At 54.0% G+C, this 26,708-nt stretch overlaps 1 protein-coding gene across 10 annotated transcripts in view; it reads right to left on the minus strand.

The window, feature by feature from the left end:
• Nucleotides 1–26,708, minus strand: part of LTBP2 (latent transforming growth factor beta binding protein 2) — a 94,617-nt gene that overhangs the window by 9,871 nt on the left and 58,038 nt on the right. For 6 of the 10 annotated variants that reach the window (XM_028167073.2, XM_057542651.1, XM_057542648.1 and 3 more), the window contains exons 9-21: nt 23,935–24,009; nt 20,871–20,993; nt 19,067–19,231; nt 18,593–18,808; nt 17,440–17,459; nt 16,174–16,213; nt 15,151–15,261; nt 12,901–13,029; nt 12,058–12,186; nt 7,106–7,225; nt 2,115–2,234; nt 913–1,035; nt 575–700 (exon numbers count right to left, since the gene is read on the minus strand). In XM_028167073.2, coding sequence (XP_028022874.2) covers nt 575–700; nt 913–1,035; nt 2,115–2,234; nt 7,106–7,225; nt 12,058–12,186; nt 12,901–13,029; nt 15,151–15,261; nt 16,174–16,213; nt 17,440–17,459; nt 18,593–18,808; nt 19,067–19,231; nt 20,871–20,993; nt 23,935–24,009 — 1,497 coding nt within the window. Of the gene's footprint in view, nt 1–35; nt 149–574; nt 701–912; nt 1,036–2,114; nt 2,235–7,105; nt 7,226–12,057; nt 12,187–12,900; nt 13,030–15,150; nt 15,262–16,173; nt 16,214–17,439; nt 17,460–18,592; nt 18,809–19,066; nt 19,232–20,870; nt 20,994–23,934; nt 24,010–26,708 lie in introns of all 10 variants that reach the window. The other 4 variants (XM_057542655.1, XM_057542653.1, XM_057542652.1 and 1 more) reach the window with 4 other exon arrangements.

Consider the following 26,708-nt stretch of genomic DNA (forward strand, 5'->3'; position numbering starts at 1 on the left):
CTGCGCTCTTCTCCCCTGGTGGGGGGGCCTCTCACTTCACAGGTGCGGCCCAGGGCGCCCCGCTCGCAGCCCCTGCAGGAGAAGGAGCCGGCAGTGTTGGTGCAGACTCCCGAGGGGCAGACTCCCAGAAGGGCACACTCGTCTAGGTCTGGGGCAGCCAGCCAGCCAGCCACCCGGGGGCCTAGGAGGCCTCCCTCCACCTGGTGAGGCAGGAACCACCCCACGCCTCTGGTTCCCTCTCTGAGCTTGTAGGACTTTCTGGGGGTCCCTGGGGAAGGGAGGCCCTGGCTGTGGGCCTTCTGTAGGGCAACCCCAGTACCCTCTCCCCAGGATGCTCCCGGGGCAGCTCTGCCATCAGCTTCCCTCTTGCCTCCGTGACTCTCTTTTCCTCCCGTCCTCATGGAGGAGGAAATAGAAGCTGTCCCTGGGGCCAAGTCCATTCACAGGGTCCTCTAGCCTAGCCTGGAGACCCTCAGCATCAGCCCCAAGCTGGGGGACAAATAGAGTGTTCTTTGAGAGGTAAGAGGGCCTGTGTTCTCGGTCCCTCTCTGCCAACCCCCCTCCCCCGGGTTACCTTCGCAGGCGGTGCCGTCCTTGTTCACCCAGTACCCACTCTCGCAGGCCGAGCAGGTGAAGGAGCCCTCCGTGTTGAGGCAGAGGCCCGCGGGGCACGAGGCCCGGCTGGCACACTCGTCAACATCTGAAACAGGCCATTGAGCTCTGTGTGGGGCTCTGCAGGACAGACACGCCAGGCTAGCCAGAGACCAGTGGGGTGGGAGTGGGGCAGGGTGGGGGAAAGGACGGGTCTCGCAGCCACATGTTGGGTCAGCATGCTCAGGGGTGCGGGGCCAGAGGGAAGGAGCTGCAGTCTGACTCGCGGTGGACAAAGCGTGCTTCAGATCTTCTTTGTACCTTGGCAGCCCTTCTCGTCTGAGGTGACCTCGTAGCCTGGCTCACAAGAGCATCTAAAGGAGCCCTCCAGGTTGATGCATGTTCCATGGGTGCAGACCCCAGGGGTCAGACACTCATTCACATCTGCGGGAGAGAAGTCCAGGATGGCGGGCTGGCCTCATCTCCCTCACGCAGCCTCCATCATCAGGCTGACAGCATCTCAATTACGAGGCCAGGGAATCAGCATTCAGAGGGGCCATAGGCACCCTGGGAAGGGCAAGAGGTCCTTCCTGCTCCTGGGCCCACCTACTTAGACAGGGTACCCTTCTCCCCTGAGCTCACTGCCCCCCTGAGCTCACTTCAGCTCTATCTAGTGACACAGAACATCCTGCAAATTCCTAGAAAAGGGGGCCAGGTCCCCCAGCCCTGGGACTGAGGACACCTGGAGTCAAGTGTCTAAGACCCCTGACTCACCTTATAGTGAGTCTGAACCTCTCTGGTCTCCTACCCGCCAACCAGACTGGCATTATCTCATGTTCCCAGCCCACCCACCAGGTTCAATAGGTGAGTGGGCAACACAGAGAGAGGGCACGTTATGCCTGGGTGGCTGAGTGGCAGTCTCAAGGGCCTGGGAAATGTCTGCCCTCTCCAGAGCCTCAAAGCGTCTATTCACAACTCAGTCCCTGCTGGCATTCTGAACCCTGGGTACTTCTTCCTGTGGGGATTGACGGGGAAGAGCATTCCTCCTACAGATGATATGTAGCACCCCTCCCCCCAGAGGGAGAAGGGCACCCGCTGCTCAGGTAGGCATTGCTGTTAGACACTGAGACATTGAGATGCAGAAGAGCAGAAGACCACTCCTCCCTAGGAAACACACCACCGGTGTCAGCCTCTTCCAAAGACGCTTGGTACCTCACTCTACCTAGCAGGATCCAGCCACAGAAGCCGCTGGGATCTTGGGCTGTAGCTCCTGGACGGATATGGCCAAGGAGCTGACGGCACCCCTCCCCCTGCCCCACCCTGGCTGATTCAGAGGGCAGAGCACCAGTAACTGAAGCACACCCATCTCATCCCCAGCGTCATCTGGGAACCCAGCCAGGTCATGGAGGACAATAGCCTCCAAGCCACTTCCCTCTGCCCACCCCTTCCCCTTCCTGTTGTGGGCTCATCCAGGGGTCCCAAGGCCAAACAGCCCCCTCAGTGCCTTGGCAAGCAGCCCTCACCTACACAGCTCCCACTCTGGCCCCTGTAGCCCTCCTCGCAGGGCAGGCAAGTGTACGAGCCGGGGGAGTTGACGCATCTCCCGTCAGGGCAGGTGCCAGGGTGATGGCATTCGTTGATATCTGCAAAATAACAGCCCCCCCCCCCACCTTGGTCATCTCTGCAAACCACAGCACATGGGTGGGCTGTGAAGAAGCAAATCCTTGACCCTGCCCTTGGCTGGGGAGAAGGAGGGATGTCAGTTTCCGTACTGATGGAAACTAGGAAAAAGTGAGTGCTGTCCTGTGTTCCCAACCCCACCTCCCATCCACCGTCCTGGACAAAAGAGAGATGGAAGACCTTTAGGAAGGGAGACTCCCTGGTGAAGGACGCTGCCCTTCCACTAGCTAGGGGAGGGTGAGAGAGCTTGACTTCATGAGCTGGACTCTTGGGAAGGGCCTTCGTATCTCCCTTGCTCCTTTACAACGGGTGACAATGACGTGTTTGGATGTGCTTGGCAGATCCCAGAGGCCCCAGAATAGATCCTAGCTGGGCAATGAAGGCCAAATGGGCTTCCCTGCACCAGGAAATGAGGACTGAGGATGACCCCACAATCTTAGATGTGGCCAAGACCAGCCCTGAGGCTGATGCAGAGTGAAGGGTGGAGGCTGGCAAGCCTTCTCCGCTGGAGAGGAGACTTTTCTTCTAGCTGAGAACCACATAGAGCTCCAGCACCCACTCTGGTGACATCCAGGAAAGTCAGCCAGAAAGGATGAGTCTGAGCACCAACCGGACAGGTAGGGGAAGGGGTGATCCGTGGAGAGAGAGAGCAGCCAGTCCTGGGAGAGTGACAAGCAGCGGGCGGGTGAGCTTTCTCCCGGGAACTGCATGCAGGGCTCTTCCCAGTGTGAAGCTTGCATACTGGGGAGTCCACCATCCAAGGCACCCAGGCGACCTGGGCTGAGTTAGGGAGGTTGTAACACAGGGATTGAACTCGGGGTCAGGACTGCAGGAGAACATTCTGCTCCTCTGGCCCAGTGTCGAGGCTCTCAGTCACTCTTCATGACAGACAGATTGACCAAGTGCCAGATTTACGCTCCCTATGTGGATAATTGTCATTCTCCTGCAGGAAGGCCACCAGTTCATGTAGATTCAGAGGCCCTACTGCCCAGGCGGAAGACCTACTCAGCACCCATGGAGGAAAGAAAGGCAGGAGGCAGGGCCAAGGGTCAGAACACAGGCTTTCTGCAAAGGGACTCAAGCCAGCGGCTGTCATTATAGAACAGGACATGGGCCCGGAAGTGGAGGGTGAATATGAATCTCCTCTGAGGTTATTTGGTCTACAGAAGACCGGGTACATCAAAGCCCTCTGTCCCAGGGAGCCAGGTACCTCTCAAGGTCAAAACTTCATCCTGAGGGTCCACATGAGGAAGACATACACAGGGCAGGTGGTTTTTCAGGTGGTGTGTGTAAGGAGATACCCAGAACTCCCGGGCAATCTTGGGGACACTGAGATAAGGCTCACCTCTGGAAAGAGGGCAGCCAAGAGCCCCTAGCTGGGCTGTGGTGACACCAGGCTAAACTATTCTAAGGGTTTCTGTAAAGACAGAGATGGAGAGAATGAGACAGAGGTGGAGGAAATGAAGGTCCTACGGCCACCAACTTTGGCCAGCACCATGGCCCGCTGGCCTTGGCTGAGGTACCGAAGGAAAATGGGCAAAGCCATTGGGAATTATCCACAATTCCTGCTTCAGGGATGCGAGACTCCGGGATGAAGAGAAAGAGAATGAGGCAAGGATCCTCCTCTAAGACCACACTGAGGAAAAATGGAGTCTTTGGACCTCTCCTGCAGGGATCAGGCAGGATAGGAAGGAGATTAGATTTACCAGGAGCAAAGGGCCCTGAGGTCTGCCCTGCCCCAAATGTTCTGGGCACATCTGTGGAGGTGGTGCCCGAACTGTTTCACACTGGGCATGAGGAGACTTGCAGGACGAATGCTGTTCACTAAGAATTCCAGCTCTCCACTTCTGGGCCATGGTGGGCTTGTGCCTCCTGGTCCCTTGTGGTTGGACGGGGCCAGGGGACTAGTGCTGGCCAATAGCTATGACGTGTGTAATTCATGGGCCCAAACATTTATTTGTGTGCAACCCTGCAGAGTGCTCTTTCTTTCTTCCATGAACACTGGCCACATTCAAGATGCTGGCTATTCCTTTAGCCAGGTTCTAGGGTGAGGAAACGTGGGGCAGGATGTTTCCTCACGATGGATATGTGGCCTTGGTCAGATGTCAAGTTTGTGGTGTCCTAAATCACTAAGGTTGAGGTTGGTAGTTAATGTAGTATAACCTGGCCTATCCTGGCACACCACCACTGGCACACCTGGCATACCTTCCTCAGACCAGAGCCCCAGCCAGTGATGATCAAGTGTGAGAGGTCTGTCAGCAGGTGAGAGAGGGAAGGCAGAGGGTCAAAGCAGCCCACAATCTCCACCTGAGCCAGGGCAGGCCTCTTCTAAGTGGGGGTGGATATAACAGAGCCACTAGCCTAGCCAATTAAAGGAGCCAGATAAAGATTCTGGATGAAGTGGGTTCCATGTTAAAGGCACAGGCTCTGATGTCACCAGATATCTTGAGGCTGTTCCACCAACCTCTTGGTGCCTGGAGCCAGATTTTTCTGCCTAGTCTAGGGTTTGAATTTTAATCTAAGCTTATGGTATGTTTTGGTAGCTTTTACCCTGGTCCTCGGGGGCAGGAGCTATCTGTCTTTTTATTGCTATATTCCTAGCCCATGGCTGGGACCCAGCTGGCACTCAACAAGTGTTTGCTGACCAAAGAATGAGACCATGTGACTAACTAAACCTTCACATCCTCTTGGTATGAGGCTGCTGAAGAGATCCCAGAAGACCCAAGGAGACAGTCACCCCAGGGACCAGCTTGCCAGCCTGCTGTCTGTACACTGGGAGGATCCTGGAGCTTCTCTAAGCAGCACTGCAGCCTCTGCGTGAGGAAATGTGAAGGTGCTGCCTCTGTTCCTGTGAGAGCACAGGGTGAGGAGGGTGCTCACTCAGGGGCCAGATGCTCAGGTGACCTTGGACGTGGGTGGGGACAGCAGAGCCCTGGCAGTCTGCAGGGGAATCTAACCCCTTTCCATGGGAGCCCAGAGTCCTGGTACGATGGAAATGCCATCGAGACTTTGGATGGGCTGCTGTCCAGACCACTCAGGCCTTTCACCAGAGACTTTGAGTTTAAGTGGAGAGAGTGGTTTCTTAGTTGGAAGAAGAAGAAAGGAGAGGAAATTCACTGGGCTCTCGGGGTGATGGGCCGGGTCTGTGGTTATGGATGGAAACCTGGAGAAGTGTGCAGGCTATGTCCGTTTTTCTCTCAGCAGACTCAGAGTGTCTGCCCTGGGCCAGGAACTCAGCCTGACCTCCCAGCCGAGGTGTGTGTCTGGAACCTTTCCTCCGGAAGGGAAGGGGACAATCCAGGGGCACGGACTCGGGTGTTGTGGGGAGATTAGATGTGAGAGAGAATGGGTCCTCAGACAGTAGTGCCGCCCCCTACTCGCTGAGGGGCTGCATGTGCACTTTGTACGTGGTAGGTTATTCAGTCCTCACAAGAGCCCCTATGATTCAAGAGCCCCTATGGCCAAGATTCTCCAAGAGTCCCTATGATGGGCATTATGGTTTCCATTTTCAGACATTGAGACAAGAGCCAAACCCAGGCCTGTCTCCGCCACAGCCTGTGCTCTTGCACGGACTGGTTAGTATAAATTTGATATTTTTAATGTCCTGGTATTTTTCTTAGTTCATTTCCTTTAGTTTTGCTATACTTTTTCACAAAGTCTAATGCCAAATTAATGATGTTCGATGCTTAAATGAGGCAGTCCATCAGATCCCTAGCACAGCACCCGGCACATAGCAGGCACACATCAAATGCTAACTCCCTTCACTCTCCCTTCTCCTGGAACAGGCCAGGCTGTCTGTCCCCAGTAAGTTAGTGAGGATAAGGGAAGTGGGTTCAGGTTTTGATCATAAGTGGGCCTGAGTTTAAAGGGGGAGGCATTGAGAGGGGAAAGTAACACGCCAGGGATGCAGACAGAGCATTGTCTGTCCTACACCCCTAGTGACCTCTCCCCTTTGCCAAGACCTGCCAGGGCTCTGGACTCTGCTTCTGTGGTAGTGGCATTGGGAAGGGGGTGGGCTCCCTTCACCAGACACACAAGCTCATCTCTCACCTCTAGGACCCTCTGAATCCTGGCCCGGGGAAACCTGGAGGCAGGGAGGTGTCTGGGCCTAACCTTGGATCCAAGGCAGGACTTCTTTCCAGAGAGAGCCTGGATTCCCCCTCACCCCTTCCTGTCTCAGCCAGTCTTGGGAGCACATGACCCAGGCCTCTTGCAAGCATCTGAGACCCCCAGCCTGTCAGGGGGGTGCAAGTGGCAGGGCTACCAGGAGCTGACATGATGGTGGCAGGTTCAAGCCAGTCTGTGAGGACATCCGTTGGCAATGACACAGCCAACTTATGGCAGGGCCTGGGAAAGGGGGCCAGGATGAGGGCTCGTTTGTTCATTTATTCCACTAGCATTTGTTGGGGTGTCCAACACATGGACATTTGTCAGGTGTCCATGCATGGTCATCGAAGGATATGGTCCAGCTCTGAGGAACTCACAGCCTTAAAGCTTTAGCAAGTAGGCCAAGCCCAAGGCCCCAGGCACCTCCCAGATAGATCAACCTTCCCTCTGCCGCATGACTCAAGGTGAGGGGCAGAGGTGCATGGAGGGGTGCTCCCAGGATCTCATGTACATAAAGTTACTGTGCTCCGTGCTGCCAGGACAGACAGGATGCCAAAATCCCACTGAGGGGACAGAAGGGCTCCAGAATCCACAGATAGGTCTCCCTGTGCACAGGAGGGGGCTCGGCATCAAGGGGCCCAGTCGGGGATAAGCTGGAAGGGGAGCTGGTGGTGGGCAGTGCACAGGGAGGGACCAGGAGAGGGTGGAGCGGCACCCCATTCCTTACCTTGGCAATGTCCCTTTCTGACCATCACGTAGCCCTGGTCACACTCGCAGTGGTAGGAACCCTCCGTGTTGGTGCACCGCCCCCCGCTGCACACCTCGGGCTGCTCACACTCGTCTATGTCTGTGAACACACAGAAAAGTCCTGAGTTGGGGCCAGCCCTGCAGGGGGTCCTGGGACATCCGTTCAGAGGCCAAGGCCAAGGACACCCATGCTGAGGCCCAGGCAGGGAAGGCATCCTTGCTGCAGCCATGAAGGGCAGGGTCTGAGACTGACCTAGCTCAGGCCCCTGCAAACTCCTGAGTTCTTTTCTCCTGGAGGGGACGGCTACTTTGGGGGCCCACGGGGACTCTCCCAGCTGTCTCCTTACCCCAGTGCAAGGGCTGGTCTTGAGGTCAGGTGGCTGTGCCTATGGCACTATCTGAGGAAGCCAACGAAGTCCCCCTCTTGACCCCAATAAATCCCCCAAAAGTCTGCTCCTAGAGTTCCTAGGGGCCTTCCTAAAGGTTAGGGATTGGAAATCACTGGTGGTCCAGTGGTTAGGACCAGGATGGCGCTTTCACTGCCAGGGGCCCTGGTTCGATCCCTGGTCAGGGGAGCTAAGATCCCACAGGCCACGTGGCATGCCCCACTCCCCAAAAAATAAGGTTAGGGATTAAGCAGCCAGTGAGAGACAGCATCTTAGGCAGCTGTGGATCTGTCCATTTGGTTTCTGCCATTGTCCCAAAGCATAATGGTGCCCTGTGATGGCTTGAAAGCCCAAGCCTGGTCATGCCCCTCCCCTGCTGGGTTCCCTGCTGCTCAGCCTGCCTCACAAGGCCTCACCCCAGCCTTGCTGTGTATGTTGATCCCCACTGGTCCAGTCTCCAAGCCTTTGCTCACACAAATGCCTCTGCTTGGTTTGATGGCCAGCAGAGCCCTACTCCCATTCCAAGGATGGGTTCAGGGCTTCCCTGGTGGTGCAGTGGTTAAGAATCCGCCTGCCAATGCAGTGGACACGGGTTCAATCCCTGTTCCGGGAAGATCCCACATGCTGCGGAGCAACTAAGCCCGTGCGTCACAACTACTGAGCCTGCGCTCTAGAGCCCGCGAGCCACAACTGCTGAGCCTGCGTGCCACAACTACGAAGCCCACGTGCCTAGAGCCCATGCTCCACAACAAGAGAAGCCACTCCAATGAGAAGCCCGCGCACCACAACAAAAAGTAGCCCCCCCGCTCGCTGCAACTAGAGAAAGCCTGCGCACAGCAACGAAGACCCAATGCAGCCAAAAATAAAGTAAATAGAATAAAGATAAATTTAAAAAAAAAAAAAAGGGTGGGTTCAATTTATCAACTCTAGGTCACTCTGGCCACTCCCCATTCCCTGCCCCCCACAGTCAAATTAATGGAGGACTCACCCTTGCCCCAACCCGTAGCAATGGTTCAAACACTTCACAGGGGCTTTGTGCAGATGAAATGAGATAATCCAGTTAAAGGGTTTAGCACAGTGCCTGCCTGACACAAGGTGAGCACTGAAGAAATGTTAGCTATTATTATTTTTATTCTAGCATTAATCCTACTCTATAAAATCCAAGCTCCTCAGCCTGGCATGTGAGACCTTTTGTGACCTAGCCCCTGCCTGGTTCTCTCACCTTGGTTGCTGCTTCCCACATGCCTCCTTCTTTTTCTTTTATGGTCAAAATTTTAATATCAAAAACTTATAAATGTTTGGTATTAGTCCACATACAATTCAGTTTTTGGTGTAAAGTTCTTTGGCCGCAAGAAAAAACACTTGGTTTACTTCACTAATAGGAATATCTCTTAATGCTGAGATGGCCTCTTCTTGGTATTTCTTCTGCTGTTGATTTCCGGCATAGTTATCTGTGATTGCATGAATGGAGTTGAGTGGAGAGGTTCTCATCATGTTTATCCCAAATAAGAGCACATATAGTAATCACATGATTACTATAGTAATGAGGAGGTACACAGGCAATACAGCTGCTCGATATTTTTGAGACCAATAGGATAAGCCTAAGGAGTTTAGCCTAAGGAGCTTCTGCACGTGCTGTTCCCTTGCCTGGAGTGGCTTCCCACCCACCAGCTTGGCTGTTTCCTTCTCATCTCCCAGTGAGGCTGCCCTCGCCCCTCCAACCCATATGGCCCTTCCCAGGGTTCCCTTAGGAATCAGCCCTTATATTGAATAGTAACTGCTTTTTTTTCTCCCTGACTGCTGAGAATGTGCCTTATTATCCTAGTGTCCTTAGTACCTAGCCCAGACCCCCCAAAAGTACTTACTACATGAATGGAATAATAAGCATTTGTTTATAGACATGAGCAATACTTCATGACACTTTAGTGCACAGTGGAGTCACTGGCAGATGGTATAAAATGTACACTCCCAGGCCCGCGTCCAGAGATTCTGATGCAGCAGTACTGGGCGGGCCCAGGAACCTGCAGTTTAATAACTCTCCAGGCAATTCTGAAATAACTGGTCCTCCCTTTGGGAAGCTAAAGAGAACCTGATAAAGGACCCACAAACTGGTAGGGCCAGGATGACTGCCTGATAAATAAGCCTGGGAAAACTGACTTGTTCTATGGAGAAAAATGGAAATGGAAAAGACCCAATCTTAACACCCATGCAAGGATGGACTCCAGATGGATTAAAACATGTCGTGAAAGGCAAAACTGTAACTTGAATGAAAGAAGGTCTGGGAGAATATCTTTGTGAATTAAGAGTGGGGAAGGACTTGTTAAATAAAGCTCCCAAAGCATAAAAAATACGGCAAAAAGGCGAATTTCAATACATCAGAATTAATGATTTCTGTTAAAAAAAGGACATGTGGATAAGGTCAATGGACAGAGGACAAGGTGGAAGAGTTGTCATATCTAAACCCAGGCAAGTATCTGGAATCTATAAGGAACTCGTAAAGAGCCACAAGAAAAAGTAGCAAAGACCACTGGAAAAGAGAGCAAATAATAAGAACGAGCTATTTCTAGATAAGGAAACCCAAAGGCTCATAGGTACTAGTAAAGTAAATGTTATTTTAAATATTTAATATTCAAATAATTTATCTTAATCAATTATTTATATTTATATTAATTCCAATTCTAGAAATTGTAATGCCTTCTATTAATTAATTATATAAATTAATGAAATAATTTATAAATAAGAATAAAGTAAATATTTAAAATAAGGAGATGTTGTTTTACCAGAGCAGCAAAATTTAGAAAGTGGATGTTATCCTGGATGAGGCCTCATCACACCGCAGCCAGACCCCACTGGGAAAAGCTCTGACAGCTGACCTTGACCTTCCTGCCTCCTCCCCCAGCTGTCGGGTTGGCAGAGACATCCGGACACCCAGGCTGGAACGAGGCAGGACCCTTTGTCTGGGCCAGTCCTGGCAACACCCTTCCCAGCAGCAGCCACTGCTTGTCTCAGGCCAGCATCGCGGGCTGGGCCTGCAGGGACCAGTGCCTCTGGCCCACAACACTTGCCAAGGCTGTGAAGCCCAGAGAAGTCCCTTGCTCCCGGCCTCTGCCGTTGATAACTCCAGACTGTTCTGAGCACTGCTGCCTGAGTCATCTCCCTGAAAGCTGGCTGACCGCATCGCCACCTCTGCTTACAAACCTCTGTTGGCTGCCACTGTCTGCGGGACAGCGACCAAACACTTCAGCCTGGCACTCAAGACACTTCGCAAACTGGCGTCGGCTCCTGACACTTCCTCTGCACACCCCGCGCTCCCATCACACTGGATTTATCATTATTCCCAGAGCACTCCAGGCTTGTTCATTGCTCTGCCCTCTGCAGAAATGGTTCCCTTTCCCTGAAGTACCCTCTGCTCCCTCCTTTCCTTCACCGTGTGTGTAAGGGAAGGTGTTGGAAGCAAACCATGTTTTGGGGCCAGGGTGACTTTGAAATCACTGGTGGTCCAGTGGTTAGGACCAGGATGGCGCTTTCACTGCCAGCTCTGCCACGGCTCTAGGTGTGAGGTCTCTGGGTGGTTCAATTCACCTCTCTGAGCCTCAGTTTGCTAAACTGTAAAATGGGGATAGGGATTTGTGTTGCATGGGGTTGGGATGATGAGCTTCATAAATAAAGGGCTTAGGACGGTGCTGCCGTATGAGAAGTGCTCATTAAATGGTAGCTGTTATTATTCTGTCCCCGCTCAAACACCCCTTTGGGAAACCTTCCCACATTCCTCCATACAGAACCAGTGCTTCCTCATCCCACAGTGCCACCATTCACACCTTACTCATTGCAGTAACCCTAGAGCTCACACAGCGCCCAGGCCAGAACCAGCAATGTGAGCCCCAAGAACAGCAGTGTCATTCTCTAGGTGAAGGATTCCAACTGGGTTATGAATCTTACGGCACTGCTCGGAAAGCGCTGCACTCTATTCTCTGTAGTTTATAAAAAAGTATGTGGAGTGTTTCGTATGCGGTATAAATGCTGCATATTAAAGGGCCTTTGTTGGAAACATCTTTGTCCAGCAGCTCCATGCAGAGCTTCCCAGGGAAGCTTAAAGCCTTGCAGGCATTTCCCAGCAAAGGCAAGCCTGCTCCCAAGGCTGCCCAGAGTCCCAGTTGGTGTCCTCACAGGTCACCCTCTTTATCCAATAGGAAAGAAGCTCCTTGTCACCCAGGATTTGGGGACCTGGTTTTTCGTCTTCATCTCCAGCCATGTCCCCAGTCCCCTCACACTCTTGGCTCCAGTCACAGTTCCTTGGAGCGTTGGTGAATGTTGCTGCCTTTCAGATTCCTACCCCTCCATCTGGTCTCAGTGACCTCAGCCTCAGTTCAGGGTCTGCTTCCTCCCAGGTCCAGATTAGAGCCCTGGTCTTGGTTCCTGCGGCCCCCGTACTCCCCACACTCTGCAGCTCTGTCATTGGGTGCTGTGAATGCCTGGATCCTCTTCCACCCCAACACTACCTGTGGGGTCCTGTGCCCCTCCCAGGGGCAAAGGTGGCTCACCTTACCTTGGCATTCCTGTGTGGCCCCCGAGGTGGCCAGCGTGTAGCCAGGGTAGCAGAAGCAGGAGTAGGAGCCCACACGGTTGACACAGTGCCCCCTTCCCTTGCAGGGGTCCCTCAGACACTCATCGTCATCTGAGCGGAGGGAGGTGAGAAGGGCAGTCAGGGAGGCCTTCCTTCGGGCACCTGCCAGCAACCTGCCATGCTAAGGACTGGCCAGGGAATGGTGCTGTGGGGCAAGGAGGGGATGAGGGAGCAGAGGAGGCTGGGGAGTTGAAAATCTCTAAGGCTGAGGGCCATGAAGTCGGTTCATTGGGCCCATTCAAGAACCAAGGGCCTGGGGCAGTGGCCCCGCACCTCCTCCCTGCCCCGTGTCCCCCCTCCCCCAGTGGCCCGGTGATAACTTCCTTTCTCCTTCAAGGCACAGTGGATGTGTCTCCCTTGTATAAAAATATTGGGGGAGTGGATGAGGCCCACACTGGATGATTTATGTGTTGTGCCTCCGAACCTCTCCCCCAGGGATGGCCGTGGCTTCAGTCTGCTATGCAGACAGCAAGATGGCCAGTTTGAGGGGTGGGCTGATCTCAGAGCTGAAGGCTCCAAGTACCAGTCAGGGGACCCTGGGGTGGCTTCCCATTCTCCTGAAGTCCTGGGGACTCATCAGATGGTGCTCCCAGAGACCGGTCTCCCCAGGGTTAAGGTTAGCTTTGTCCATAGGGATTGCTCTCCTCAGTCCATCCACCACACAGCACTGCTCGGACTTTCGGCTGCCTGGACTCTGGACTGTCCTCCAGCCCTGCCTCCACCCACCCCAGCCACTGAATGAGCCCAGGCTGACCACGTGGATACCTGTGCAGTAGGCCTGGCTGGGGTGCAGCCGGTAGCCGGGGCTGCAGATGCATCTGTATCCATCAGGGAGGTTCACACAGGTTCCCGGGCCACAGATGTTGGTGGCTCCAGCAGCACATCTGTCAATGCCTGTGGATGACAGAGCAAAGGGGAGGTTATGGTGGGGTGCGGATGGGTGAAGGCAGTGGAGTGGGGTGGGGGCAGGGCACACGGGCCTCAGAGGACCACAGAAGCCTCACCCCAGCCTTAGCTGGGCCCTCCCACATCCATGTATAGCATGGCCTGTGTAAGAACCCACGGCACCTCCTCCCAGGGCCCTGAGCCCTACCAGGATGGAGCTTGCAGCACTGCATCCCTCTGACCGAGACCCAGGGGGTTCCAGTAACCTGTGTCCCGCGTCCCAGCAAAGGGGCTCCCCTGCTGAGGCCTCCAGCCTGACCTCACCCTGAACACGGGGACAGCTCTCATCTACAGCGAGTGCTTCCCTTCCCTGGCAACTCCTGACCAGTTTTTCCTAGGCAGACAGACAGATCTGGTGAGGGGGGTCTTGGGACAACTGTCACGGGAGGAGGGGAGAGGTGGGCGCGGGCTAACTGAGCAGGGCCTTGAGTGCCACGTTGAGGCAGGCCTGTAAGCAAGGGGGTCATGGGAGGTGGGGTGTGATCAGAACTGTCTCAGAAAGACCACGCATCTTGCATGTCATCTTGTTCAGAAAGGCAGCAAGATGGCAGATGGACTGGGGTGGGAGGGGAGGCACAGAGGGCCCCTAGAAACCTGTTGAAATGAATTAAACAAGGACTGCCTTGGGTGGTGGTAATGGGTAAAAATGGGAGATGGAAACTGAATTCAGAGACAGTTTGGAGACTTGCCAGGACTCAGGGCTGAGGCTGCATAGAGAGCAAGAGATTATAGCTCTTTTGAACTGTGTCCGTAATACCAGAAAAGTACCTGGCACTTAAAACATGCTGAATGAACAAATGACTGAATGAATGAGTGATGCTTTCGCTCCAGGTCTCAGCCGGAAGCCCACACACCCAGGCTCCCAGCCCTGCCCCACAGCACTGAGGGAACCCCAGAGACCCAAGGAAATGGGTCAGGATGTGGCCTGTAGTGGTGCACAGCGGGGCTTCACAGCGTTTGCCAAATTGGACTGAATTGAATGTGCACGCCGGCCTGTTTGTCGGGCTACCCTGCCCCTGGCCTGGCTCCAAGTTTGTGTCAGCCTGGGGGCTCAGGAGGACCTCCAGCCAGGTTCTAAATGTCCTCCCAGAGGGGTGAGGTTGGGAGATGGCAAGGGGGAAGGGGGATCAGGCGAAAGTCTATAGATCGTGGGAGAGATTCTGTCCCCACATCGCTGAATCCCCAGCTGAGCCCCTTAACCCAGCTCATCTTGCCTGCCGAGCAGAGGGGGGCTGAGGGCACTCCTTGGAGCAGCGCACTGAGCCCAGAGAAGAGGGATCCTGGGAGAGGGCAGCAGGGACGCCCTGGTTCAGGCCTAGGAAGGCCAAGCTCCCAGCCCCTCCCACACTCTCTGGACTGTTCCACCAACCTGCAGGGTCTCTCCCTCTACTGGAGGGGATCTGGAAATACCCCTCACCCCAAGGTGACCTCAGTCTATGAGGTTACAAGCAGCAAGGCCCTGACGAGGACACTCGTGGGGACACACACACGAGCACACACACGTGAGCACACACGTGAGCAGGGAACAGCTGCAGCAACACCGGCCCTGCTTCTCTTGGGCCAAGTCCCCAGACAACGAGCCCTTGAGGAGGGCGCGTTCCAGAGCAAGGTGGATGTGCCGAGGATCTCCCCCACACCACCCCCCAACCACCGCCGTGGCCAGAGCCTGGGGAGCGCAGGCTCCAGGGCAGCTAAACACTCTGAGAAATAGAACCATTTTCCTTCCCTAAAGTTGGCCCTCCCTGTGGGCAGGAGGCTGCCCACCGCCGGGGTACTCAGCTGACTCAGGGTCAACAGTCTGGAAGAGCCAGGCTCCCGGAGGCCCCATGTGCTCGCCTTCCTTGAGAAGCCCCGTGGATTCTTCTGGAAGGCACCCCTTCTCTTTCTCCTGCCTGTCTTGACCGGTGCTCCAGACGGGACTCCCCCGATCACTAGGGGCACCCTGTGCTCTCTGCGGAATGCGGCCGGGGCCGCTCACCCCGGCGGGAGTTCACTGGACACTGTGCATCTGGTGGGAGAGCCCTGGAGTTGGCTCTGGCCGCCCACACCTCATGGGGCTGCTGCAGGTACCTGACGGGGCCGGGGTCACCAGCACATCGGTGGGGGCGGTCACTTGCTCTTCTTCCCGGGCCTCTGGGCTCCCCTGTCCAGGCAGTGGCGGTGTTGTTCCTATGGCATCTCCTGCGGAGGGGAGAGGGGCGGGGGGAGCGAGTGGGCCTCAGCCCCTTGGCTGCCCACTTTCCCACCCCCTGGACAACATCCCCTCCAGAGGTGCACTGCCCTTCCCTCCTCCCTGCCCTCCGGTCCATCTGGCTCCGAGAACCAGGGGTGGAGCCTCGGGCGGGTCATGCCCCCTGCCTCTTAGTCTCCTGAAACTTAACCTGGCCCCAAACAGAGTCAGAGAATCTGAGAGCCCTGACGGGGCTCAGAGCACATCTGGTCTCCCTGCTCCACTCCGCTGGGAAGGAGGTGGAGGCTCGTGGGAATGGCCACTTGTTCAAGGCCGCTGGCTTGTTGGGAATGGAGACGAAACCCGGGTCTCCTGACTCCTACTTCAGCACTCTCCTTCTGTCTGCAGAGTTCTTTACAGTTTACCGAGCTCTGCCTCGACCACCAGTGTCTCATCTGCCTTAAGAGGCAGGCATTAGTGTCCACATCATAGTAGAGGAAGCTGAAGCTGACTTCTGAACAGTGCCCTGTTCCCAGCCCCAGGGACTGGCAAGCTGGGCTCTGTGGAGCTCTAACCATTTCCTGAAGGAAGACAGGCTGGGGGCAGGGCTCTGGGTACCTGACCTGCCCCTGCTTCAGCCAGCCCTTCCTCTTTGGTCTTGTTTATTTGCTGAGCGGCACCATGAAGGGCAGACAGAGTTCTGTGGCTGGGGAGGTGCTTGTAAGGCATCGTGGTGCCTTTCACTGACCTATAACACCTTCAGTATACAGAGCTCCCAGGAAAAGTGTTCACACGTCACATCATCCACAGCCTCATCTGATCTGAGCCTGTGCACCAGCTCCCGTGTACTATCTCCACTCCTAGATTAAGGTCTCTCCTTCCCTCCCTTTGTTTGCTGGGCACCACTAGGAGGAGGCACTCACCTGGGACCCAGGCAGATAGCTGGGTAACACTGGTTGTGACCTGCACAGAAACGGGAGGAGGTCACTGGTGGCTTCCCTGTCACCTCCATGATGTGCTTCCTTCCTCCACACTCACCCCTGCCTCCAGGCTCCCCGTCCAACTAACTCCCTCGTTCAGTCTTTCATTCATTCCAGGTGTTGATGAGTTCTTACTACACCCTGGCATTCTGCTAGGCACTTTATGTCTACTGTCTTAATGAATCTTCTCAACTATCCTCCGGTAGAAGGCTGTGATGATCAAATGAGCCGATGTACATAATGTGCGAGCTCAGTGTTACAGCAACAAATATCGTATCAGTGCTATGATCTCCACATCTCAGATAGAACAACAGAAGCTTCAGAGGTTAACCAGTCCACCGAGGGTCACAGGGCCAGTGTGGTGAAGCTGGGACCCCAGGCCACACCTGGCGTCCCTCACCATAGCCCACGGACAGAGGTAGATGAGCTGTGGGGAGCAGGGGAAAGAAAAATGGGCAGGGGATGGCAGAGGGCCAGGAGCATGGCTGGGGCTGTGAGGACACGGAAGAACTTTGGTCTGGGAGGACAATGCATGCTTCTCCAGGGAGAGAAGAAGCTCCCTGGGGAAACAATATTTGGGGAGAGTCAGGGATGCGGGTTGGAGGGGCAAGGGATAGGGTAGGGATTGGCAGACTGATGAGGGAAGAAGCAGCTTCACTCTTCTGGAATGTTTTTCTAGGAGGACACTCAGTTCTTTACAGGGAAATCCTGGGCTCAGGAGACGGGGTGGGATCCCCCTTTCTCAAGGAAGTGGTTTGAGGCTGTTCACAGCTCTGCTTCTACTTCCCCACGAGCCACTCACAGAGGAGACCTGAGACCTTAAGCAAGTCAGGCTCAGAAAGTGCTGAATCCGGAATTAATCTGGAACCAGTTCTAGACCTCATCTGCTGTGGTGAAAGCCTGAGTGACAGCCAGGACTAACAGGACACGTTCCTACTTCCTTTCTGAAGGGGGCCCCAGACCTTCCCGAATAAGAGTACTTGCACAGCAGCTGCTGGAAAAACAGGAGCTGTTGTTATTACTTCCTTTAGGGTAAAACTGGGTCTTTGGATCAACTCTCCCACCGCGGCTTCTCTGCAAGTAAAATCCTACGTACACTCCATCTTTCTCCCCTCCCTCCCTCACGGGACGCTGCCCTGCGGCCTCAGTGCTACCGGGTCCTGCTCTCTGCCACCCTTGCCCGACTTGCTGGTGGGAGGACTCGCTTACCTGGCCAGCCTGAGAGTCACCTGGGAAGGAAAGGTGAGAGCGTGAGCTCAGGGAGGAGAGTCTGGCTGCCTTCTCCCTCCCACACACGGCCAGGGCTGGTTCAGTCCGTGACCTCCTGACCTTGTCCCCAGCAGGCTCAGTGGTAGAGAGAGCTCAGACTCTTCTTACCTGCCTCTGCCCCTGCCACCCTTCTGGCACTGGCCAGCCCAGATCCCAGAATCCCAGGTCTGGAAGGCCTACAAAGCGGTCAGTTGGTGAGAGGAAACCTCCGGGGTTCCTTTGATGCCCCCGGTGACAGGAGTCCCACCCGCTCCGGGCCAGTCCACCCCATTCTCACTGTAACCCTCCTTGCACTGCCACCTTCTCTGTCCCAACCACATCGGGTCACTCCACCCCTGCCCCAGGCTACAAGCCAGGGCAACAGTTCTAGGAAGGGGAGGAGTTGCTCCTGGCCTGGCCAGTCTCTGGTTACCGTGATGACTGGGGCTCTGCCTGACTTCCGTGTCTGTCTGTTTGGTTACCATGATGACTGGGGCTCTGACTGACTTCCGCGTCTGTCTGTTCCCAATTCCTGGAGCACTTTGGCCATCACTTAGTTCTCCTGGTCCTAATACGTCCTTGGCCTCCTGCACTCTGTGTTACCAGTAACCCGGGCTTGCCTTCTGGTACCTGCCCGGGGTGCCTCGAGCCCAGTCTCTTTCCAGCCCCACGCCTCCTGGGCCCAAGGCAATTGAGCTGGAGCCAGTGCTCTGACTCTAAGGCCACGGGAGGGGATCTAAAGCCCCCAGATTCCCCAGGATCCACCTGCCGACTCTTCAGGCTTGGCAGCAAGCACCAGCCCCAGAAGCTGCATGGCCGGGGGCAAGGGATGGAAAGGCCTGGTCAGCTGGAGTGGAGGATGCGGTGGACGTCTCCCACCCCCACCAGCAGCTCCCTGGGACATGGGTACCTCCTGACCCTATATGGGAGAAAGAGGAGGTGAGGCCATGTCATCGGGCCAGGCCATGAGAGCAGGTTCCCAGGGCTGTGCTGCTGCTCTGAACCCCTTTTCCTAATGCCCCAGAGACGGAATGCCATGGGTCCAGTGGCTCTTTGAGGTGCTGTAACCCGAGGGGAGGGGGAGTCTCTCAGGCATCTTCCCCAACCCAGATACCTTTGTCAGGGATGGTCCCGGCCTCCAGCCAGGTGCCGGTGGCCTCCCGGAGTGGTTGCCTCTCTGCTGGCCTGGGCAGGGTCCCATTGCCCTTCCGCCCCTGCTCCCTCGAGGGCCTGGTCAGTTCCTCTTGCTCGGCTTTCCTCATGGACAGACGGATGTCTGAGCTTGAGTAGGTGTAGCCGTGGCCGGCAGGGCAGATCTCCCTGAAGGCCTCTGCAAGTTCAACAGTCAGAGCACAAGCTGAGGGACGCTGTTCCCGCAGGAACCCAGGGCCCTCCTTTTTCCTGCCTTTTGAGGGACAGGGCAATTGTGGCAGCAAGGAGGGAGGGGGCCCCAGGTTGGGTTAAGGAGTTGAACAGGAAGGAAAATTAAGAGTCTTCTGGCCTGACGTTAGGTCAGGTAGGGGAAACTGGCCACTGGCTTGGAGGAAGCCCTTCGGTGGCTGGGGCTGAGATGGGGACAGAGGGTTACCTGTGCCAGGCAGGGGGCAGTTCTCACACTTGCTGCCCCAGGCTTTGCCCACTCGGCTGCAGCAGCATATCTGCTTGGTGATCCGCTGGGCCAAAGGCAGGGTGCAGGTGCCGGGCCCCAGCAACCGGTAGCACAGCCCCTGCTGCATGGAGACGGCCTTGTCCGCTGCAACAGACACGGCAGGTGGGGATGGGCAGGTGGCCAGCGGGAGGGGAAAGGCAGTGGGTGGAGGAGCGGCCGGCCACGTGCGTTCAGATTGGCTTGGCCTGCATCTCAATGTAGAAGTTGGGGCCCTGAAAATGCTCACAGAACATTAGGAAGAGTAGCTGCAGGAATGCTTTTAGCACCTCCTCATGTTATCTGTTTGACTCTCACCCTCATGTGGGGAAGCTGAGAGCAGGAAATGCGGATGTGTCTGCTTGTCTCCAGATTCTGAGTCTATACGTGTTTACAAAAGCCCATCCTGGGGAGCACGAGGGAGGAGCGGTATGCTCTGAGGGCCACAGTCTCCCTGGGGAGACGAGACGAGGCGAGAACCACAGGCCTGATGGGGAGCTTTGAGGACCAGGTCCTGTCTTGGTCGTCTTTGCAGCCCAGGCACCCTGGGCAATGTCTGGTGCATGTAGAGCCTCAGTAAACGCTCGCTAGATTGACGGCTGGCCGGCTGGATCCATGAATCAAAATCCCGTGGGCTGCAGTGAGTGTGAGCCACGCTGGGTTTAGAAAATAACAACACCAAGGGCCATCTCTGCCTCCCTGCACGAAGGGTCTCTTTCCAGAACTAATAAATAAGTCACCATGAACTCTTCCTGAGAGTGGCCAGCTGGGTTCTCCCCATTCTGGGTTCCCTCGTTCTCTGCTGTCCCTTTAAGGCTCTTACTATCTAAGGCTCTTACTATCTCCTTGCCCTGGGGATGCTGGGTGCAGTCTTTCCCTCACGAGGGAGGTGCTGGAGTCAGTTCATCTCGTGGCCTCCCCAGACCCAGTACCTGGCGGTTCACAGACTGAGGGCTTGGCCGGCCACAGGGAACTCTGCTGAGCCTTGGGCGGCCCACCTGACCTGGGTGGCTACTTTGCAGAGGCCAGTCGGGATTGGTTTTATTCAGTACTGGTACTGGTTTTATTCAGTACTGGCCAGACCTCCCTGGTCTGGCTGCACCGTCAGCTCTGCCATGGGGAGTGGCGGGTGGAGGGGGGCACTGCCAGCCTGGGCCTCTCCCAGCTGGAAACCACAGAGGCCACTGGAAAACAGCTGCCTGGGTATTCACACATGCACACACATGGACACGATGCTGATACAACTAGAGACACATACGTGCTCGTGGACACACGGGGACCGCAGGATTACGGAAAGGCCCCGGGGCCGGCAGCAGTGCCGCTCCTGCTATGGGCAGCCTCCTTAAGAAAGGTCTGCAGTGAAAGGACCAGGCTGCTAAGCACAGGCACTGGAAGAGGCAACCACAGCTCAGCCAGACATCACAGCAGGGGCAACACACATCCTCCCAAAGCAGATGAGGCAACAGATGGGACAGTAATGATGAGAGAAAAAACAGAGGAGGTAGAAAATCCCAAACTGCAAAGCCCTCAAAGAAATGCCTAAAGAAAACAGAGAAGCAGTGACTGTCTCCGTCCCAGCAGGATGGGGCATCAGGTTTGGTACTTGGGCCCCAGTTCCAGGTGAAGGAGCAGCCCCTGGACCCTGCGATAGGGTCTAGGGGCATTTCTGCTCTCAGTCTGGCCCATGGACCTTGAGGGTCCCATCTCGCCTCTCAGCGTCCCCACCCTGGATCCCGCCTGCACTCACACACACAGCGACTCCTGGACGGATCCAGCAGGAGGCCGGGTCTGCAGGTGCACAGGTAGCTGCCCCTGGTGTTCACGCACTCCGAGTCCTCGCACAGGCCCAGGGTCAGGCACTCGTTGATATCTGCAGGGTTGGCGGAGATGACCAAGCGCCCCCCGACCCAGGCCTGATGGAGGGGAGGGGTCGGCGCAGAGTTCGCCTATGATTCTCCAAATAGAAGGACAGCAATAAGAGAGCTGCCGTTTACTAAGTGTGATCCCTCTCTCCGGGCCTCAGTTTCTCATTTGTAAAGTGGGGATAATAATAGTAACGATGATGTAGTCCTGTTAGTGGGATAAAATGAGATAAAAATTGCAAATTGCTGGGTCCAGGAACTGGTAATAATGGTCATAATATTAAGAGCTAATGTTTACTGAGTGCCTCGTGTCAGGTAGTATGCCATGTGGTTTGCCTATGATACCTTATTTAATTCTCACAGTTTTATCAAGTAGGTCCACACGGCCTCATTTTATAAGTGAGGAAACTGAGACTCCAGGAGTAACTTGCCCAAAGTCACTCAACTAGTAAGCGGCATCCTGGGAAGTAACAGGGGGAGTAGATGAGGGGAGAGTTTGAGTTGGAGGGTGGAGAACAGGCTGCCCAATCTCTCCTATTCAGTCTTCCTTGAGAGACCCTGAAGCATCTCTGCAGGACCCAAGATCCAGGGACTATGTCCACAGTGAGAAGCTGCAGGATGGAGGGACACCGGCAAGGAAGAGGAGGCGGGAGGATGGAGGCAGGGGCTGGGAGGTGTTGCAGAGTTTTAAGAGGGCAGGGGAAATCACAATGCTCCCACTCTGAGCTCCAAGAAGTCAGGGGCCCTCTTAGCGATGGCACCTTTGCTGATGATGGTGAGCATGGAAGATTTGTGATGGCCATCCACCTCCAGTGCCAGGAGATGACACATGGCAGCCCAGTGTCATCAGAGCTGCCTGCTGATTCACAGGCTTTGGGGAAATTGGCACTGAGTACAGGAATAAAGGGGCTGAATGATGACTCAGCTTGGGCACCAAGGAGAACTACTGCTTAGCAGGATGTTCTATTGGGAGGGAGAGCTGGGAAGGGGAACTGATCCGTTTGCCTCCAGTCTATGGCCAGAGTGATGTCTAAACACAAATCTGACTTGCCTCCTGTCTGCTTGAGAAGCTTCTGGGCTCCCCATCACCTCCTAGAGGGAGCTTCTAAACCCTCACGTGGTATCCAATGCCCTCCACCATTTTCCAAAAGACTGTGGGTGGGCCGGTGGCTCTGATGAGACCCTGGGGTGCCCTTGTTATCTCCTGTGGGTGCACTGGCTGTACTCCAGCCAGCCCAAACTGCTCCTTTGCTCATACTGGTCCCTCGGCCGGGAATGCCCGCATCCCATTTTAGCTGGCCAACTCTATTCATTTTTTAAGTCTAGGTCAGGTATCACCTGAAACCTTCCCTGATCCTCCAGTCTGGGAAGGGGTCCCACCGTAGGATCCCATAGCACCCAGTGCCTCTTTCTCTCGAAAGCACTTCTCTCATAGTGTGTAATTGTTAAGACATCTGTCTTCACCTGGGGCAGCGGCTGTGTCTTATCCATCACTGTGAACTAACACCTAGCACAGTGTATGCAGCTCATAGCAATACCCCAAAATTAGCCTGTGGAAGTAGGAGAGAAGGATGGAGAGAGGAGGGATGGTGCCTGCAGGTGCAGAGATGAGCAGGTCCCATCCCAGACAGGGAGACCACAGCCACAGACATGGGAAGGGGGAGGTTTCAGGGGCAGGGCCTCCTGGGGAGGGCGCCTTGGCATCCTGAATCCTGTGGGCTTGGTGGAGGGAGGACAGAGAGCACATTCGAGATCCTGGGAATAATTTTAACACTGCACACTGGGAAACCTGCCAGGCAGAGAGGCCACTGAGGACAGTTTAGATATGAGCAGCCCCATTGTGCTCTCTAAGGGCAAAAATACCAACTTCTCTCCACACCCACTGTCCGTGAGGTCCTTGCCTCATTGCCCTGGAGGGAGGCTAAGCCTGGGCTGGGCTGGGTCAGAGGCCTGCCCTTTTGCCTGGTCCAAGCACCTGTTCTTATCCATGGGCCAGAAATCCCCACAGGCAGATAGCTCAGCCACCCCAGACCCCTCTCTCCTGAAGCCTCCAGGGGGAGGGGACCTAGGAGACCATCTGAGTCAATCCCCTGTCTCTAACCTAGCTTCAACCAAAGCGAACTGTACAGACAGCGATTTGTCCAGTTCCCAAAGCTCTCCAAAGGGGCAGCTGCCTCAACCCCAGCAGCCTCCCACTGGCTGGAAGGCCCAGCTCATATCTCACCTATTGCCAGGTCCACAACCAGCAAGGGCTCCCTGCTCAGAGCCATGGCTGAGCCCCCCCTTCCCACTCTTCTGTCCCGAGGTGCCCCTGGGCCTTGTCCCTCCGGGGGCCTCTAATGCAGAGCACCTGGGCCTCAGCTGGCCTTACAGAGCCTACCAGCCAGGCCAGCAAGGCCAAGGACTGTGCTTTATGGTCTCCCTTCCCCACTCCCCCTCCATCTCCTCCACCTGTGCCCTCCCCGCTCCCGGCTGCGGGAAGGAGGCCTGAGCAGCTGAGGTGCTTTGCTGGGAAGAGTCCATAGTAGTCCCCACCAACTCAGGCTGACTTGATCTCCCACCCTGGAGTCAAAAGTCTTCCCATTCCAGGGATAGCAGCCCAGGAGGTGAGTGGATATGCGGGGACCGTGGGGCACCTTGAGATACAGCACAACACAGCCCTACAGAGGCACACACCCATATCTGGGTGGGGGTGGGTAGAGATGGGGAGGAGGGGAGGGCTTGGCTCCCGGGCCCTTTCTCAGCTTGCTCTATCACTATCCTCTGACTTCCTTGGGCCCCTGGAAGCAGCAGCCCCCATAGCTCCCCCAAGCTGGCGCTTAGAGGTGCCCAATGGAGACCACTCAGACAGTGGCAGGTGCTCCTTCTATCGTGGGGGTGTCTCCCCGCACCATCAAGCCTCTGTTATTTCTGCTCCCCAAGCCCAGCCCTGTCCCTGGTCATTCTTACCTTGGCAGTGAGTGAGGTTCAGTCTCTTGTACCCCTGGGGACACTCCAGCTGGCCATTTTCAATCACTGGCGAGGCTAAGGAGTGAAGATACAGACAAGTTTCACTGGAGGGCCCTTGGGCTCCTCTGTCACCCATGCTGGGAAGTGGGGTGCAGTCTGGAGGTCCAGCCCACTCTGCAGCTGTGAGGCCCCATCCCCCCAAGCCGTTGACCTGGGTAGCTGCACCTCCTTAGCCGAAATCCCTTCCCTGGCTCTCACCAGGCTACTCTCAGCCCACCTTGCTATTACTAAAAATGATACCTGGTGACTATATATCTTGTATATATAGTTATAATAATATAGTCATATAGTTATTAGATACAGTATATATTATATGATATCAGTGTTATACAATATAACATGTGATTGAACAAATTTGTTTGTTTGTTTTTACTTTTTGTTTTTGAAGTAATTATGGATTTGCAGGAAATTGCAAAAAATAGTACAGTGAGGTCCTGTGCATCCATCACCCACTTTCTCCCAGTGGCTGCATCTTACACAACTCTAGTTGTTTTGTTAGTTTTTAAACATCTGAATATGACAATTCACAGTCTGGTTCTAAGTTCAGTTTATTCTGATACTTGGTCTGAATGCCACCCTAGCTGACAAATCACCCCGATCCTGGAAGAAGCTCACCGTCGATCGCACTTATAAATCCATGATATCCATTCACTCACATTCACCAACCATGGGATGCTGTTGTTGAAATTTGGTTAGTGGATTTTCACGTTCCCTGAGGTCAGGTAGTTGTTTTTACAAATTCAAAAAGAGTTAGAAAATCCCAGTTCTTGAGTTTTTCAAGTAGGCAAGTGGAGAGGATTTATAGCAGCAAATCACAGGATGATGGAATTTTTTCCAAACATTCATTTTCAAAAGGCTCTGTCCCACCACAACTTCCTTGAAAAGCAGCCCTGCTTAAAGTTTATAACAAAACTGGGCAGTGGTCTGAGTCCAGATGGGCCAATAAGGCAATAACTGTCAGTATTTTGGTGCTGATACATGTCCTATCTTGATTTCACACCATTCCTCTTACTTTAAAGAGAGAGAGAGAGAGAAAGTGTGCTTAAAAACAAAAACAAACAAAGAAACAAAAACAACTGACATTCAGTAAAAACAGGGAAAACATCTCCACTACCTTGGAGGGACAGACTCGTATGTCAACCTCCAAAGAAGTGCTTTGAAGCTGTTTTTTTTTTTAAGATTTTTTTTCTTGAAAAGCGCTAGCAGGTAGTATACTATTGACAGCTACCTGTGATCACAGAAAAAGGCAGCAAATGTGGAACACCCATCTTTTTGTTTAAAAAAAAATGAAGAAGAACTGCTCTTTCGGTTTGATGATTCCTTTGCCAAGACATAGCCAGTAATTCTCAAGGGGCACAGGCATTTCCACAGACACTATTCCAATATGAAGCTCCGTAAAGATTCTTGTTTTATAAAGTTAACCGCATGATGACTTCCTGTGACAGCTTGTCTTCTCCCAGCTTTGACTTCTTTGTGGCAATACCTTGCCTATGAAGGGTGCGGGGAGGGGACTTTCCATTTAGCATTCCCCAGCTCCATTGCCTTGCTGGTCCTAACATCAGCTGCTGTACTTATAGAGTTATTGGGTAAACCTTATTTTTATTCAAGAAGTCATTTACTGTTGAGAATATAGGTCTTCTATCTTCTATATAGGTTCAAGCTTTAGTGGTTTACGCAATAGATAGTTCTTCATATATTTTATTGCTGAAATAGATTCTTGCAAATACCAAGAGACATGTTAATAATACCTATACCTTCATCCAGTTATACAGCAAAATGTGAGTGTCTCAGTGTTTTAAAATGTTTTATTTTTTTTGATTCTTTTTCTTTTTTGAACATTTATTTGTTTATTTATTTGGCTGCATCGGGTCTTAGTCGGAGCACATGGGATCTTCGTTGTCACGTGCGAGATATTTGTTGTGGCATGCAGGATCTTTAGTTGTGGCATTCATGCGGGATCCAGTTCCCCGACCAGGGATCGAACCTGGGCCCCCTGCATTGGAAGCGGAGTCTTAGCCACTGGACCGCCAGGGAAGTTCCTAAAATGTTTTTCTAATCAAGATAGCTTTTACTCCATCATTAGCTGTTATCTCTGGGCACATTATACACTGAAGGCAAGGTCTGGTATTAACGATAGTAGATATAAGCTGTATTTTATATAGACTTCTATTTTTTTAAATTAATTAATTAATTATTTTTGGCTGTGTTGGGTCTTCGTTTCTGTGTGAGGGCTTTCTCTAGTTGCGGCGAGTGGGGGCCACTCTTCATCGTGGTGCGGGGGTCTCTCACTGTTGCGGCCTCTCTTGTTGCGGAGCACAAGCTCCAGATGCGCAAGCTCAGTAGTTGTGGCTCACGGGCCTAGTTGCTCCACGGCATGTGGGGTCTTCTCGGACCAGGGCTCGAACCCGTGTCCCTTGCATTGACAGGCAGATTCTCAACCACTGCGCCACCAGGGAAGCCCTATATAGACTCTTGATCATTTGACCCCTGGGGTCCATTTTGGGTCCCATCTGAGAGGTCATCATTATTTTTACCTTGGAATATGGCCGATTATGTGTTAGAGGAGAAGTGTCAGCATTGCATTTTTAAAGGATTGCTTAGGATTATTCATATTATTTTATTTTATTTATTTATTTTTTAAAAGAGGATTTTTAAATAATTAATTAATTAATTAATTTTTTTTTTGGCTTCATTGGGTCTTCGTTGCTGCGTGC

The sequence above is a fragment of the Balaenoptera acutorostrata genome, chromosome 3, assembly GCF_949987535.1.
Source record: "Balaenoptera acutorostrata chromosome 3, mBalAcu1.1, whole genome shotgun sequence".
NCBI classification, from domain to species: Eukaryota; Metazoa; Chordata; class Mammalia; order Artiodactyla; family Balaenopteridae; genus Balaenoptera; species Balaenoptera acutorostrata.